The sequence below is a fragment of the Pseudonaja textilis genome, chromosome Z (genome assembly GCF_049901715.1).
Source record: "Pseudonaja textilis isolate UNSWEBS1 chromosome Z, rPseTex1.2, whole genome shotgun sequence".
Taxonomy (NCBI): domain Eukaryota; kingdom Metazoa; phylum Chordata; class Lepidosauria; order Squamata; family Elapidae; genus Pseudonaja; species Pseudonaja textilis.
In genome coordinates this window covers 63,892,252-63,904,944 of record NC_142008.1, presented here as the reverse complement: position 1 = coordinate 63,904,944, position 12,693 = coordinate 63,892,252, and the positions used below count along the sequence as shown (strand labels likewise).

At 37.8% G+C, this 12,693-nt stretch overlaps 1 protein-coding gene across 3 annotated transcripts in view; it reads right to left on the bottom strand.

Annotated features, from left to right (window-relative positions):
- Positions 1 to 12,693, bottom strand: part of BBS9 (Bardet-Biedl syndrome 9) — a 365,750-nt gene that overhangs the window by 55,249 nt on the left and 297,808 nt on the right. For all 3 annotated transcript variants that reach the window (XM_087917940.1, XM_087917939.1, XM_087917938.1), the window contains one exon: positions 10,933 to 11,040. In XM_087917940.1, coding sequence (XP_087774066.1) covers positions 10,933 to 11,040 — 108 coding nt within the window. The remainder of the gene's footprint in view (positions 1 to 10,932; positions 11,041 to 12,693) is intronic.

The following is a 12,693-nucleotide window of genomic DNA, read 5'->3' as shown; positions in this document are numbered from 1 at the left end:
TAACCATGTATCTTATTTTTCTCCAAAAGCATGCCAGCCCAATTGCAAATCATGTCCCTCCAAGTTCAATAATCTTGTGTTCCTCAGTACAATCCATTCTTTCATCCATGTTAACACCACTGCCTGATAGTGTAGTTTCCAATTTGTCAGTCCAAAACCTCCCCTTGTTCTTTTATCCTGTAGCACTTTTAAGTTAATTCTTGCTCTTTTCTCTTGCCACATAAATTTTAATATTTTATTCAGATCCTCAAAATATTTTTTCCAGCTTTATCGGGACTGTTTGAAACAGATACAATAATCTTGGTAGTATATACATTTTAATTGTAGCTATTCTTCCTGATAATGATAGTTGCAAACCTTTCCATTTTTTCAAGTCTATCTTAATTTGTTGTTTGTCTTTTCTTTTGCTTATCTGTGATATTCTTCACTAAAATCTTAGTTTTTTTCTCTTTTTATTTTCAGTCCTGCCACATCCCAATACTTTTCCATTTTTTCCATAAGTTTCAACCCTGTTTCTTGTGGATCTTCTACAATAAAAACTAAATCATCTGCAAATGCCTGTAACTTATACTCTTCCCTTTTAATTTCCATGCCTTTTATCTTCCTATCTTGTCTAATGTTTCTATTCAATACTTCCAAAGTCAATACAAATAGCAATGGCGACAAGGGACATCCTTATCTTGTATCCTTCTTAATATTAACCTTTTCAGTCATATCCCCATTTACCATCACTTTTGCAGTTTGTTTGTGATATATTGCCTTAATCATTTTAATAAATCGCTCCCCAAATTCCATCTCCTTTAACTGTAACATAAACTGCCAGTTCGCTGTGCATCTAAGAAGATCAATGCCATTTGCTTCTCTGGATGTGCTTCGTAGTACTCCAGTGTGTTCAAAATTATTCTCATATTGTCTGTAATTTGTCTCTTAGGTACAAAACCATTTTGATCTGGATGTATACACTGATTTAAAAATCCCTTTAGTCTTTCTGCAATAATTGATGCAAATATTTTGTAATCCACATTCAATAACAATATTGGTTTATAATTTTTAATCTGTTGAAAATCTGAGTCTTCTTTTGGTATGAGAGTAATATATGCCTCCATCCAAGAATTAGGTACCTTTGCCTCTAACAATAAATTATTAAACACTTCCAACGTTATGTTACTTAAAAAGTCTTGTAAGTCTTTATATAGTTCTGCTGGTAGTCCATCTGGGCCAGATGTTTTGTCATTCTTTGACTTTTAATTGCTTCTGTTAATTCCATCATTGTTATTCTTTCTCCTAATGTTTCTTTAACTGTTTCAGCTACTGATGGTAATTTCATTTTTTGTAGATACTGTTTTATTTTATCATCTGCGATTATCTCTTGATCATATAGTTTTACATGGTACTTTTGGACTATTTTCATTTTATCTTCATTTTTATGATGAAATATCCCTTCATTATCTATTAGTTGATGAATAGTTCCTTTTCTTTCTCTTTTTTTCAGTTTGTATGCCAGTCATCTCCCTGGTTTGTTTGCATTTTCAAAAAAGTTTTGCTTAGCGCTTTTAATTTTTTGTGCTAGTTCCTCTTTATCCATCAAATTCAGCGTATGTTTTTTAAATTCTATGTTTTTTAATGTTCTTTTTTGTGGATCTTTCTGTGGTTCAGTCTCTAATCTCTTATATTCTTCTCCTAATTTTTTTTGTACTTTTCTGTTTATTTCTTTCCCACATATGTTATCATTAATGTATCTCTAATATGTCTTTGCAGTATCCTATAAATTTTGTAATGAAGTTTCTTCTTTTCTGTTATCTTTAAGGAAAAAATCTAATTCTTTTTCCATAAACTGAATATATTCCTTTTCTTTTAATATTGTTTGGTTCATTGTCTATCTAAATTTCTTTTTTTGTCCTTTCCATATAGCTTTAATCAGCTAATGATCTGCCCATATGCTTGTTTCAATATCAATCTCTGGTATGTTGGATCTAATTCTGCTGAAAACCACATCATATCTATTCTGGACCAGGACATATGTCTGTTTGAATAAAATTAATATTGTTCTTTCTCTGGATAGATCTCTCTCCATCTCTCTCTCCTGCATCTTGAATGATTAGTTCTTCCATCATTTTAAATAAAGCTTTTGGAAATATTTTCCTGGGTTTCTTATTTGTTTTCCTAGTTTTATAGTCCAGTTTTGAGTCCACAATTGCCTTAAAATCTCCTACTATGCATATATGTTTTGGAACTCCAATTCTATTATATTCTTATGCAATTGATCATTAAAGTCTTCTTGGTCACTGTTCGGTGCATATATTGCTACCAATAATACCTGTTTGCGATTCATCATTATCTCCACCATCAAGATCCTTCTTTCTTCATCTATGAAAATTTGTTTAGAGTTTATTGTCTCTTTTATATACAGTGCTATTCCTCTCTTATTTTGTTGTGCCAGAAAGGCATACATCTTCCCAATTTTAGGATGTTCCAATATCTTGTTATGTTGCTCTTTAATGTGAACTTCTTGTAGACAAGTTATATCCAACATTAATTTTTCTAATTTACTGAAAGTTCTTTTCCTTTTTATTGCGGAGTTCAGTCCATTTATGCTAATTGACATTAATTTTATTTCTTCTTCCATGATTTTATTTATAGATAGGTTTTGTTGTTCTAGTCATCCTTGGGTCTCTTGGCTCTTTTGCCCTAGCTCCTTTTCTTATGGTTATTTCCTCCAAGTCTCTTTCATCCTCTTTTTGTTATATTTCCTTCTCTCCTGCAGTTTCTTCTTGGCTTCGAATCTTCCTCCCTCACTCTCTCTTCCTCCTGTGGTCCCAAGTAATGATCATAAAATTGTTCCACCTTCTCTATTGTATCTAATCTATGTCTCTGCTCCTGCCAGTTTACCAAAATTCCTTCTGGTATCAGCCATCTAAAATTCACTCCCCTTTTGATTAAGATTTTTGTCAAAAACTGATACTCCTTCTTTAAATCTCTGACTCTTCTTGGAATTTGTTTTAGGACTACAATCTCATTTCCTTTATATTTCAAGGGACCATCTCTCACTCTCTGCATAATCTCTGTTTTTAGTGCTTTTTTTTGTAAACCTCACATGAACCTCTCTGGGAAGTCTATTTCACATTGCATATCTAGTATGTAAACACTTTGTCCATCTCTGCCAAGATTTTTTTCCTTAGCTACCTCCATAGCTCCTACCAACAACTCTGTCATTATCTCTGCTAGATTTTCTCCCTTTTCTTGTTCCATATTTTGAAATCTCAAGTAAAAATCTGCCTTATCCACCTCTAACATTATTATTGTCCTTTCCTTGCTCCTATCTGCTTGTGTCAATCTACAGTCAAGTTCTCCTACTCTTTTTTCTGTTAATTCGGCTCTCTCTTCTACTTTTTGTATATGTTGTTCATTTTTTGCCATCATTTTTTGGAAGGCCTCTATTTTTCCTTCTATTTTCTCTACTTTTCCTTCTATTTTCTCTATTTTTCCTTCTAATTTCCCTTCCATTTTCTCTATTCTTTCATGTCCTCATGGAGCGTTTGTAACACTTTCAATTTCTCTTGTTGCGCATTTGTGTTTTCTTGATGAAGTAGGGAGTCCAAGTTTCTTTGGCCCACAGAGCTGGAGGCTGCCAAAGAAGATACTGAGGATGGTGCAGAAGTTTTCTTCATTTTAAAATATTTAAGTATTTATAGTCCCCAGTAATTTTAAAAAATTACGTTGTTATCCCAGGAAGTTATAATCCAAAATCAGGTTTTGCCACTCTTTAAAGCTTTCTCTAATCCTAATCTGTTTACTCATAGAAAAAGAATTAATATAACAATAATTTGTAATCCAAATTGGCCCACCACACCCAAGAGTTCCACCACCAGCTGTTTAGTATCCAAAGGGAGAATTCACGAGAAAAAAAAAACAAGAGAGAAAAAGATCTAGACAGAAGGACAATTTTCAGCTTCTGTTGACTTTATCTGTTTCCTTTCAATTAAGTGCCAAGATCTACACTTTTTTAAAAAAAACAAAGTCTCAGTGTTCCACTCTCTATTTTGATTCTTCAGTCAAAATAGTCTTGTTATTTTATTGTCCTACTTCAACGTAAAGTCAGAGTAATTTCCCCTTCAATTTTCACTTCTGTCTTTAAGTGGCACTGTTGCTCTGGCTTCTCCTTTCTTTCCCTTTTATATGCTGTATTTCTGTAAAAGTTTTCAAGTTGTAGAGTAAAATCATAAAATGTTTAAATATATTTAAAACAAAATTCCATATAGTCTTTTGTTATTATCCAAAAGTTCTAAGTTGGTATTATATTCTTTTGAAATACCCAGTCTAACTTCTTAAGTATAATCTTTCAACCAGTCCTTTAAGCCATTTCCTGTACTAATTATTATGGCTCTTAACAGCTCTCCTCACAGTTTTTCTTCCAGAGGTGGGGAAAAAAATTCTACCTCTTCTTTTCTGTCTTACTTCCCCTTAATTGTATTCCAGGGGGTTCTTTCTACTATCTGTTCTTGAGTATTCAATTCAATTAAAAGGTTTCTCACCCAGTCCAATCTCACCATCTCCTGCTTTCACTTTCTTTCCAGTGGCTGCCCCAGCTTTAGAATGGCTTGCAATGGCTGTTTTCTCTGCTGTCAGATTGGAGAGCCTTCTCCAGACTGACCAGGGAATTTGTGGTCTCCCTGCGATCAACAGAGTGCGGTCTCTACAATCCTCACCCCTCCAAGGTAATTTGGAACTATTAGGACCCCTCTGCCAGCTGGATATCGATGGTCCCCACAGACCTCTCTGTGAGCATGTCGTGTCGTTACAGCATCAGCCCCGCCTCCTCCGCAAAGCTCACATTTCAAAGCTTACCCATGATGTTTGGCCAGCCTGTGTGGACTGGGGGCCTCAGGACTGCAGTGGAGAGACTGGTCTTACAGAGACACAGGATCTTACTCCAAGTTGCTAATGTCCCATGAACAGAGGCAGGTGGCATAACAGGAGAATGGTTTTGATCCCTCTATCCCAACTTTTACGGTGTAAGGTACATTCTAATGAGCTAACAGAGATTATTTGGCTCCCTGACAGACAAGGCTGGAAAAGAATAACACTAACCTTTGGGCAGATTGTTCTGCCATCAATTTATTCAGGCTTGAAACATCACTAAAGAAATTCTGTATTTTGCCAAGATGAGTATTTCACACCACCCAAATTAACAGTCCCTGTTAAAAGTCTGGGCAGAGAGCCAAGACACTGAGGAAGATTGACATCAACCTTGAAAACTCCAAAACACGAATGGCCAAACAAGCAAGCCCTCAATTAACAAAGTTAGAAAAAAAGATAAGAACAATAAAAAAGAATATTTAAACCTACACAACAGAAACCTTCAGTTCATGGATGATGAGGAAGAGCTAGTCCACTAGTTTGCCACCATTTGCTCAGGAGATCAAGAGATGATATTAAAGAAGATTGAAATAATTGGTCAAATGTTGGCAACTAGTACAACAAAAGCTTGAATGTTTTGCTTCCTTCTGGCAGCTCCTCCATGGAATTGCTATCAAGTCTGGCTTCTGAAAGCACTCAAGCCCAAAAAAAGAAAAAGAAAAGGCATACCAGTCCAAAAGAAAAAGAAAAAGGACATCCAACAGGACTTAACAGTATAAGTCCAAATTAACCATCCAGTAGAACAACTAGACAAAGAGAAGGAAAGCAGGAGTTCCCGCCCACCTGAAGAAATGTCAGTCTTGGAGCAAAAGCAGAGGAACACTGGCAATCAAAATAAAGAGCAACAAGATTTGCAACTCATGAGGAGAAATACAATAACTCTGTGTATACAGGAAGCATAGTTAATATTGGCCCAGCTCCAAAGTCAAGTTGACATCTGGCATTCTTACTATCCAAGCCAGACTACCTACCACTGGGAATCTTTTATAGATTGTGACTTGGAACATGGCTGACTGGAAAGGAGTGTTGATAATGAATTTTCTTTCTAGGTGGACTAATGTATTTTCTCTCTAGATTCGACGAAATAGCCATTAAAGAAACCTGGTTAACCAAAGTGGACAAATCAGTACAACTGCCAGACTTTCAGGGATGAGCCTCCCCAGCCCCAAAACAAAACAAAGGGAGACTCTCTGGTAGGTTATGCATTCTTAAAAAGCAAGAATTGCAATGGCAGGGGGAGAAACTATACAATGAAGATAAGTATTCATATTTCCTAGCTGTTAAATTTGGGTATGAAGAGTTTGAGGTAATATGGTAAATGTGTATATCCCTCCAAACTCATCGTGGTATTATAACTCTGAATATTGGATAAATTTGGAAGTTATCCTAGACGATATATCTGTATTGTACCATTAGTGGTATTATTAGGAGATTATAATGATTGGTTGGGTCCTTCTTTGTATGAGTTCGCCCAGAAGAAAGGAGACCCAGAGGAATTTTTTGACAACCATCCTCAGTTGCTCAAGAGAGACCGCAAAAGTAACACTGCTGGCCTGCTCCTATTCTCCTTAATTTTTAAGGGTAATCTCCAAATTCTGGGAGGTAAGGATAAGAATTACACGTATATTTACACATACCACTTGGCTCATTCAAGCAGTGTCCTGGATCTCTTTTGTGTGTCTAGAGATAAGGTTGACCTCTTCTCAGAGGTTATGGTACACTTTAGTGATGATAGCGATCAGCGTGCAAATGTGACATTGCAAGGCTGTTCAGATCTAAGACCATATAACATGGTTGACAGATGGCTATCAAAAAGGTAGAGGTGATCCAAAATAAAAGGTAAATTTGGGCTAAAGTTGATACTAAGGCAATATCAGACCACCTTAAAGCAGAGAATGCTACCAACTGGGCTAGAACAACAGAAATTGTTAACACCTTGCTCTATGTTGATAATATGATTTTATTATCTGTCCAAGTGTGTCCAATCACACTTGACCAATAAAGAATTCTATTCTATGATCATACTGACAAGTAGGACTGCATAGGATACTAAGGAGATTGAAATACTATTGTCAGGATAAAACATAACCAGAGACATAGATCACAATTAGATGGAGAACCAATTGAACAGGTTAACACCTTCATATTCTTAGGCATAACTTTTTCCAAGACCAGATCTTGGGCTTGTAACCATGAATGGAACATTCTTAGAGCAAAAGCTCCCTTGAATCTATTATTTAAATTAAAGAATCACAGTTACCCAGGCTCCCTAGTACCACTAATCGAAGTATATAAATCTAAGGTAATCCCCATACTTCTATATGGAGCTGAGGTTTGGGGTTTACACCCAGGGGTGGAATTCTACCAGTTCAGACCAGTTGTTATTATACTGTGCAGTTCGGAGAACCAGCAAATCATCCCCCTGGCTGGCCCCCGCCCCACCTGCCCACCCCTTCCATCCCCTCCTCACTCAGTCAGTCCTTATCACGCATGCGCAACATTGAGCACATGCCTGACATCACTGACTGCATTCTTCCTTCACAGTAACTCCTAAAGGTATTTTTTCCCCCTCCTGACAGTCAGCTGTTCCTATGATCAATTGTGTCAGGATTCCTCTCGCTTACTTACTGCAGGAAGGCAAAAAATGGAAGAGGGGCGCAGCAGCACCCCCAACCCCTCTGTTTTTTTCCTTCCTGAGCCCCAGGGAAGCCATCTGGGAACAAAAACACCCCCCAGGCTTCCCTGAGGTCTAGAAGGCCCCAAAATAGAGCACAGGGGAGTGCTGCATGCCCCCATGCTCCATTTTTTCCTTCCTGAGCCCCAGGAAGCCTTCTGGAAGCATAAACGCCCCCCCAGGAGGCTTCTCTGAGGCCCAGAAGGCCCCAAAACAGAGCTCAGGGGGGAGCTGTGCACCCCCCCAGCTCCATTTTTTTCTGACTCAAATGGTCTGACTGAGAGCAGGTGTGATACAGAAATATAATTTTATGCCATTGTATTCTTTTACATGTTTATGTATTATTGTATTTTACCCTGTTCTCATTTTAATTTGTTTTTTTTTTAGTTTTATCGGTAATGTGTTTGAAGCTGTATGTTGATATGGCCTGTAGGCTAAATACACACACACACACACACACACACACACATATTTGTAGATTTTCATGAGTACAGGTATGCAGGTCTTGGCGTGTTTGGGTCTTTTCCCGTGCAATATTGAGAGTTTCTTGGCCACGTTTCGACAAGGTCCCACTCGCCATCTTCAAGCTGGTGCTTTTGGCTTCGTGCTTGTTCAAGCAAATCATGATTGGAGCTGCCATCTCTTTATAAATACTGGTGGGGAGGTTGGCTGTGTTGTATTTCTTTTCTTTTTTTTAATAATTTTTAAATTAATTTTCAATAAACAAACATACACAAACAAAACACAAAACATAAAAACATAAAACTTCTTTTTGAAAAGCGACTTAGTCCCGGATTACATCTTTTTATACAGACATCAGTCAAATTCATGCACACATTATATACCATTTCATATCTTATTTATCATTCTACATTTTCTATATAGCTTCTCCCCTCTTTTTACTCTCTTAATTCTAATTTATTTCATCTCAATTTAAATCATTATGCTTGTATCATTTGTCTGTTCTATTTCAATTATCTATTATCTTTTCTCTTTAACATAAAATTTCTCCTGTAATCACTGATTGAAGTATAACGCCTTTATATCTTTCCCCTAAATGTAACACTTAAAATATATATAGTTTCCATTCTGATTCTGCTTAGTACATTCTAAAGCTACATACTATATTTTAAAATAGGAAAATGATAAGTTTATAATATAATTAAAACAATAATCCATTAGCAAACTAAACTCTATCATTAAATGTTAAGCATTTTACACATTCCTTTTAATATTTTATCCCATTTTATAATCATATAGTATTCCAGTTTTCTAACATTATTTCAAATACAAATACAACAATACAGTTTTATGTACTTTTGCAGAATCTCTTTTAAAATTATATTTTCCAGATGTCTGGTAGGCGGGAGGTATCATCCCGTTTATTCATGTTATGGGGGTGTTTCTCTATTTCAATGGCTTCCCTGATTATTCTCTGGTTGCTGCATCACCAGCTGCTACACACCCTGACCCCCAAACCAGGCTCAGACCTGTACTGCAGTACCTTCCCAGCTCTCACATGGCTTGTCCTGTCCTCCCATGGCTTCTCCACATCTGAGGCCCTCTATACTCTGTTTTCACTTCACTGGATCCTCCACAGACCAGGGCCTTCTTTTGTCCTATTGGGTCTCCCCAATTTCCTTGTGGAACTAGATGACCCACCCATCGCCTTCCTACAGGGAGGCCACATGGCACCATCCTGGAGGCGGATGTCATTTTGGGAGTAGCTACAATAAACTATGGCTACCCTAAAATGATACCCACCTCTGGGATGGAGTCACCTGGTCTCCAAACTCTATAGAGAGGCTGAGGAGTGGATTGGCCAGCTCTTCTTCCTGAATGTAATTTCTGTAACTTTGGCAGGGTCCATAAGTCTCTTCATTCACCATTGTAATTTTGAATAATTGCTGAATGAACGGATGTTGATGACTATTGGTATGCTATTCTACTCAATAACAACTCCTTATTCCAGCAATAAGACTGAAATACAATAAATTATGAAAGTGAAAATTAATAACAACAAAAAACCCCACTCCAACATCAAAATCCTTAATCAACTATCCCCAAATTTCTCACCATTTATTTGTCACCAAAAACTTTCAGAACCAATCTTTTCTCAAGGGTATTCTAAAGAAGAGAATGGTCCAGAGAAGGATTGTTCCAGTGAGTGTTCCAGTGAGTGTTTCAAAGATGAGTGGTGCAGTGTTCAAAATATTTGATAGCATCATTCATTAAGGATCGGAAACTGCAGTATATCTTTCCCACTGAATCTTGCTGTTTGGGCAGAAGCAACTTGAATAAAGTGATTTAATAGATACCCAGATCCTGGGCCATAAAGAATATTAAAAACCTACTAGCCAGCCAGCATCTAGTGCAATTCAAACAATGTTACAAAAATAAGCTCTGATATGCCATTATCACTTAAGAGTATTGCGTTCCCGATCAGCTATGGCTTCTGTGTGGGCTTAAAGACAGTTTCTCATAAAACAAGTTTATTGCAGTTAGGAAGTAAGAAAGGCATGAATTATCATAAACGAAGCCTGTAGTTCAGGAATGGCTGCAACCCACTATGATCTCCATCTGCTCTACAGACAAGCCATGAGACTAAGAATACCCTTGGATTGAGAACTTGCTTTACAAGACAGAACACCTTGGAGAGCATGGATTTTGTCCAAAATGAGTAGGCAGTTAATACTGGAAGATACTAGAGAGACTAGGAAGAAGGGACCAACTCTAGATGTGAGGTTAATTCTAAGAATCTTATACAAAAGGCCTTGAGAAGCCTAGACTCATCATTGCTTGCTGGGAGATACACACACACACACACACACACACATATATATTCTCTTATGTTTTTGTGGGTATTTATATGTATGGTATTTAGGTTTCTTCAGATATTTTCCCACGTCTTAATATTTGTACTTTTAAAATTATAGTGACGTTTCGGCAGAATCTTATCTGCCATCCTCAGGCTTGTGTATTGGGTTCTTTTTAATCATGTGTGTCGTGCTGCCAAACCTGGCTTGTTCGGGTCTTTTCCTGTGTAAGATTGAGAGTATCTTGGCGATGTTTCGATGAGGTCCCACTCGCCATCTTCAGGCTGGTGCTTTCGGCTTCGTGCTTGTGCGAGCAAAGCGTGGAGCTGCCATCTCTCTATAAATACTGGTGGAGAGGCTGGCTGTGTTGCATGCCAAGACCTGCATACCTGTACCCGTGAAAATCTACGAATATATATGTGTGTGTGTATATGTCTTTGAAAATCAATAAGTTCTATTAGTCTTCATGCAAACATAATGAAACATTTTTATGATAATTACCCTATGGAAATTCATTCATCTTACCGGGTTTGTTATCTTGCTTATCCACATTCCTGTAATTGACAAACATTGATGAGTTTTGTGTGGCTGGTCTTTCCTCAAAATCGGACTCTGGGATAGTATCACAGCTACCTAAATTACAAATAAAATAATTGAGGTAAATTAAGGCATAAGAGCATTAAAAAAGAAAAAAGTTGCCTAATTTTTACAAAATATTAGCTATTCTTTAACTATAGAAAATGTAGAGTAAATTAAGATAATTTGTTACTGTGGATGATTAAACAGGATGATTGAAAACTAGGCTCCTTTCTCTTTTCATAAATTTGGTTGCCTACTGCAGGATGCATTGTTAAGTCTAAATCAATGTTTCTCAGTCTTAGACACTTTAAGACATGTGGACTTCAACTCCCAGAATTCCCCAGGTAGCATAAGTTGAAGCAGGGGTAGGATTCAAATTTCTTAACAACTGGTTCTGTGGGTGTGGCCTAATTTGTGGGTGTGGCTTGGTGGTCATGTGACTGGGTGGGTATGCCTTGTATGTAAATATTATAAATATTTATGTAAATATTGAATTTTTATAAAAAAAGAGCAACTTTTACCCAATATCAGGCAAAGCAGGCAGGCAGATTGAGTTGATCACAGAATCACAGATTAACTTAGAGATCTATCTATCTCTCCAATTGACTACCTGAGTCTGTCACATAAAATGCGCTTGCAAGCAAACTCACAAAGTTAACTCACAACACACCATGTATGTAAATATTGAATACTTATTTTAAAAAGAGCAACTTTTACCCAAAAGCAGGCAAAGCAGGCAGGTAGATTGAGTTGCTCACAGAATCACAGATTCATTTAGAGATCTATCTATCTCCAATAGGCTGACTCTGCACTGCAAAGCAGAAGCTTCAGTCCTAAGGAAAGTTCGGCTCTGCTTTTAGATTAGCCAGAAAGCAAGAAATCCAAGGATTTCCTGCTTTCTAGCTAATCTAAATCTCCTGGCAGAGCAGAACAGCTGATGGGGGGGGAGGAAAAATAGCAGCTTACCAAACCAGGCAGGTTGGATGGCTTGCATGCCAGGTAATGAATGAGTGGGCGGGGAGGGGTGGGTCCAGCCAGTGGAGCAATTTGCCTGTTCTCTGAACTATGTGTGAGCAGCGTTTGCAAGAAATCAGCTCTGCTGCTTGGACAGCTGACAAGTGCTGCGCGTGGATACGCAGCATTTGAAAATCCTCTTGTTTCCTGCTTTTTCAACCTCAGCTGTGCTGCGCAAAGCAGCGGAGGAAGGAAAAGCAGGGAATAAAATAAAGGACAGCCTAGAGCCCGGGCAGGCAGGTGAGCCAAACACCGAACCGGTTCGGTGTCAGCTACTCTTCACAGCTAGAGGTTCCATAAAACCGGGCCGAACCGGTAGCATCCTACCTCTGAGTGAAGTTCATGTCTTAAAGTGGCCAAAGTTGAGAAACACTGGACTTTGGATCCAATTAAACAGAGTTCTTCACAAACAGCTGTATGCAACATTTGTATCTCAGCATCATTGTTAATACTGTAGGATATTAGAACACATTTAATCATTGTGCACTCACCCTCTACTTTTCAAACAATTACTTATGCTGTCAGAATACTCCTGCTGTTTATTTAGACTAGGGGTGTCAAACTTGATTTCATTGAGAGCTGCATCAGGGTTGTTTTTGACTTTGGGGGGATGGGATGGGCATGGCCAGGGTGGGTGTGGCCAAGCTTGACATCACTTGTGTCAGGGGTGCCTGTAGTGGCCTGAGAGGTCTG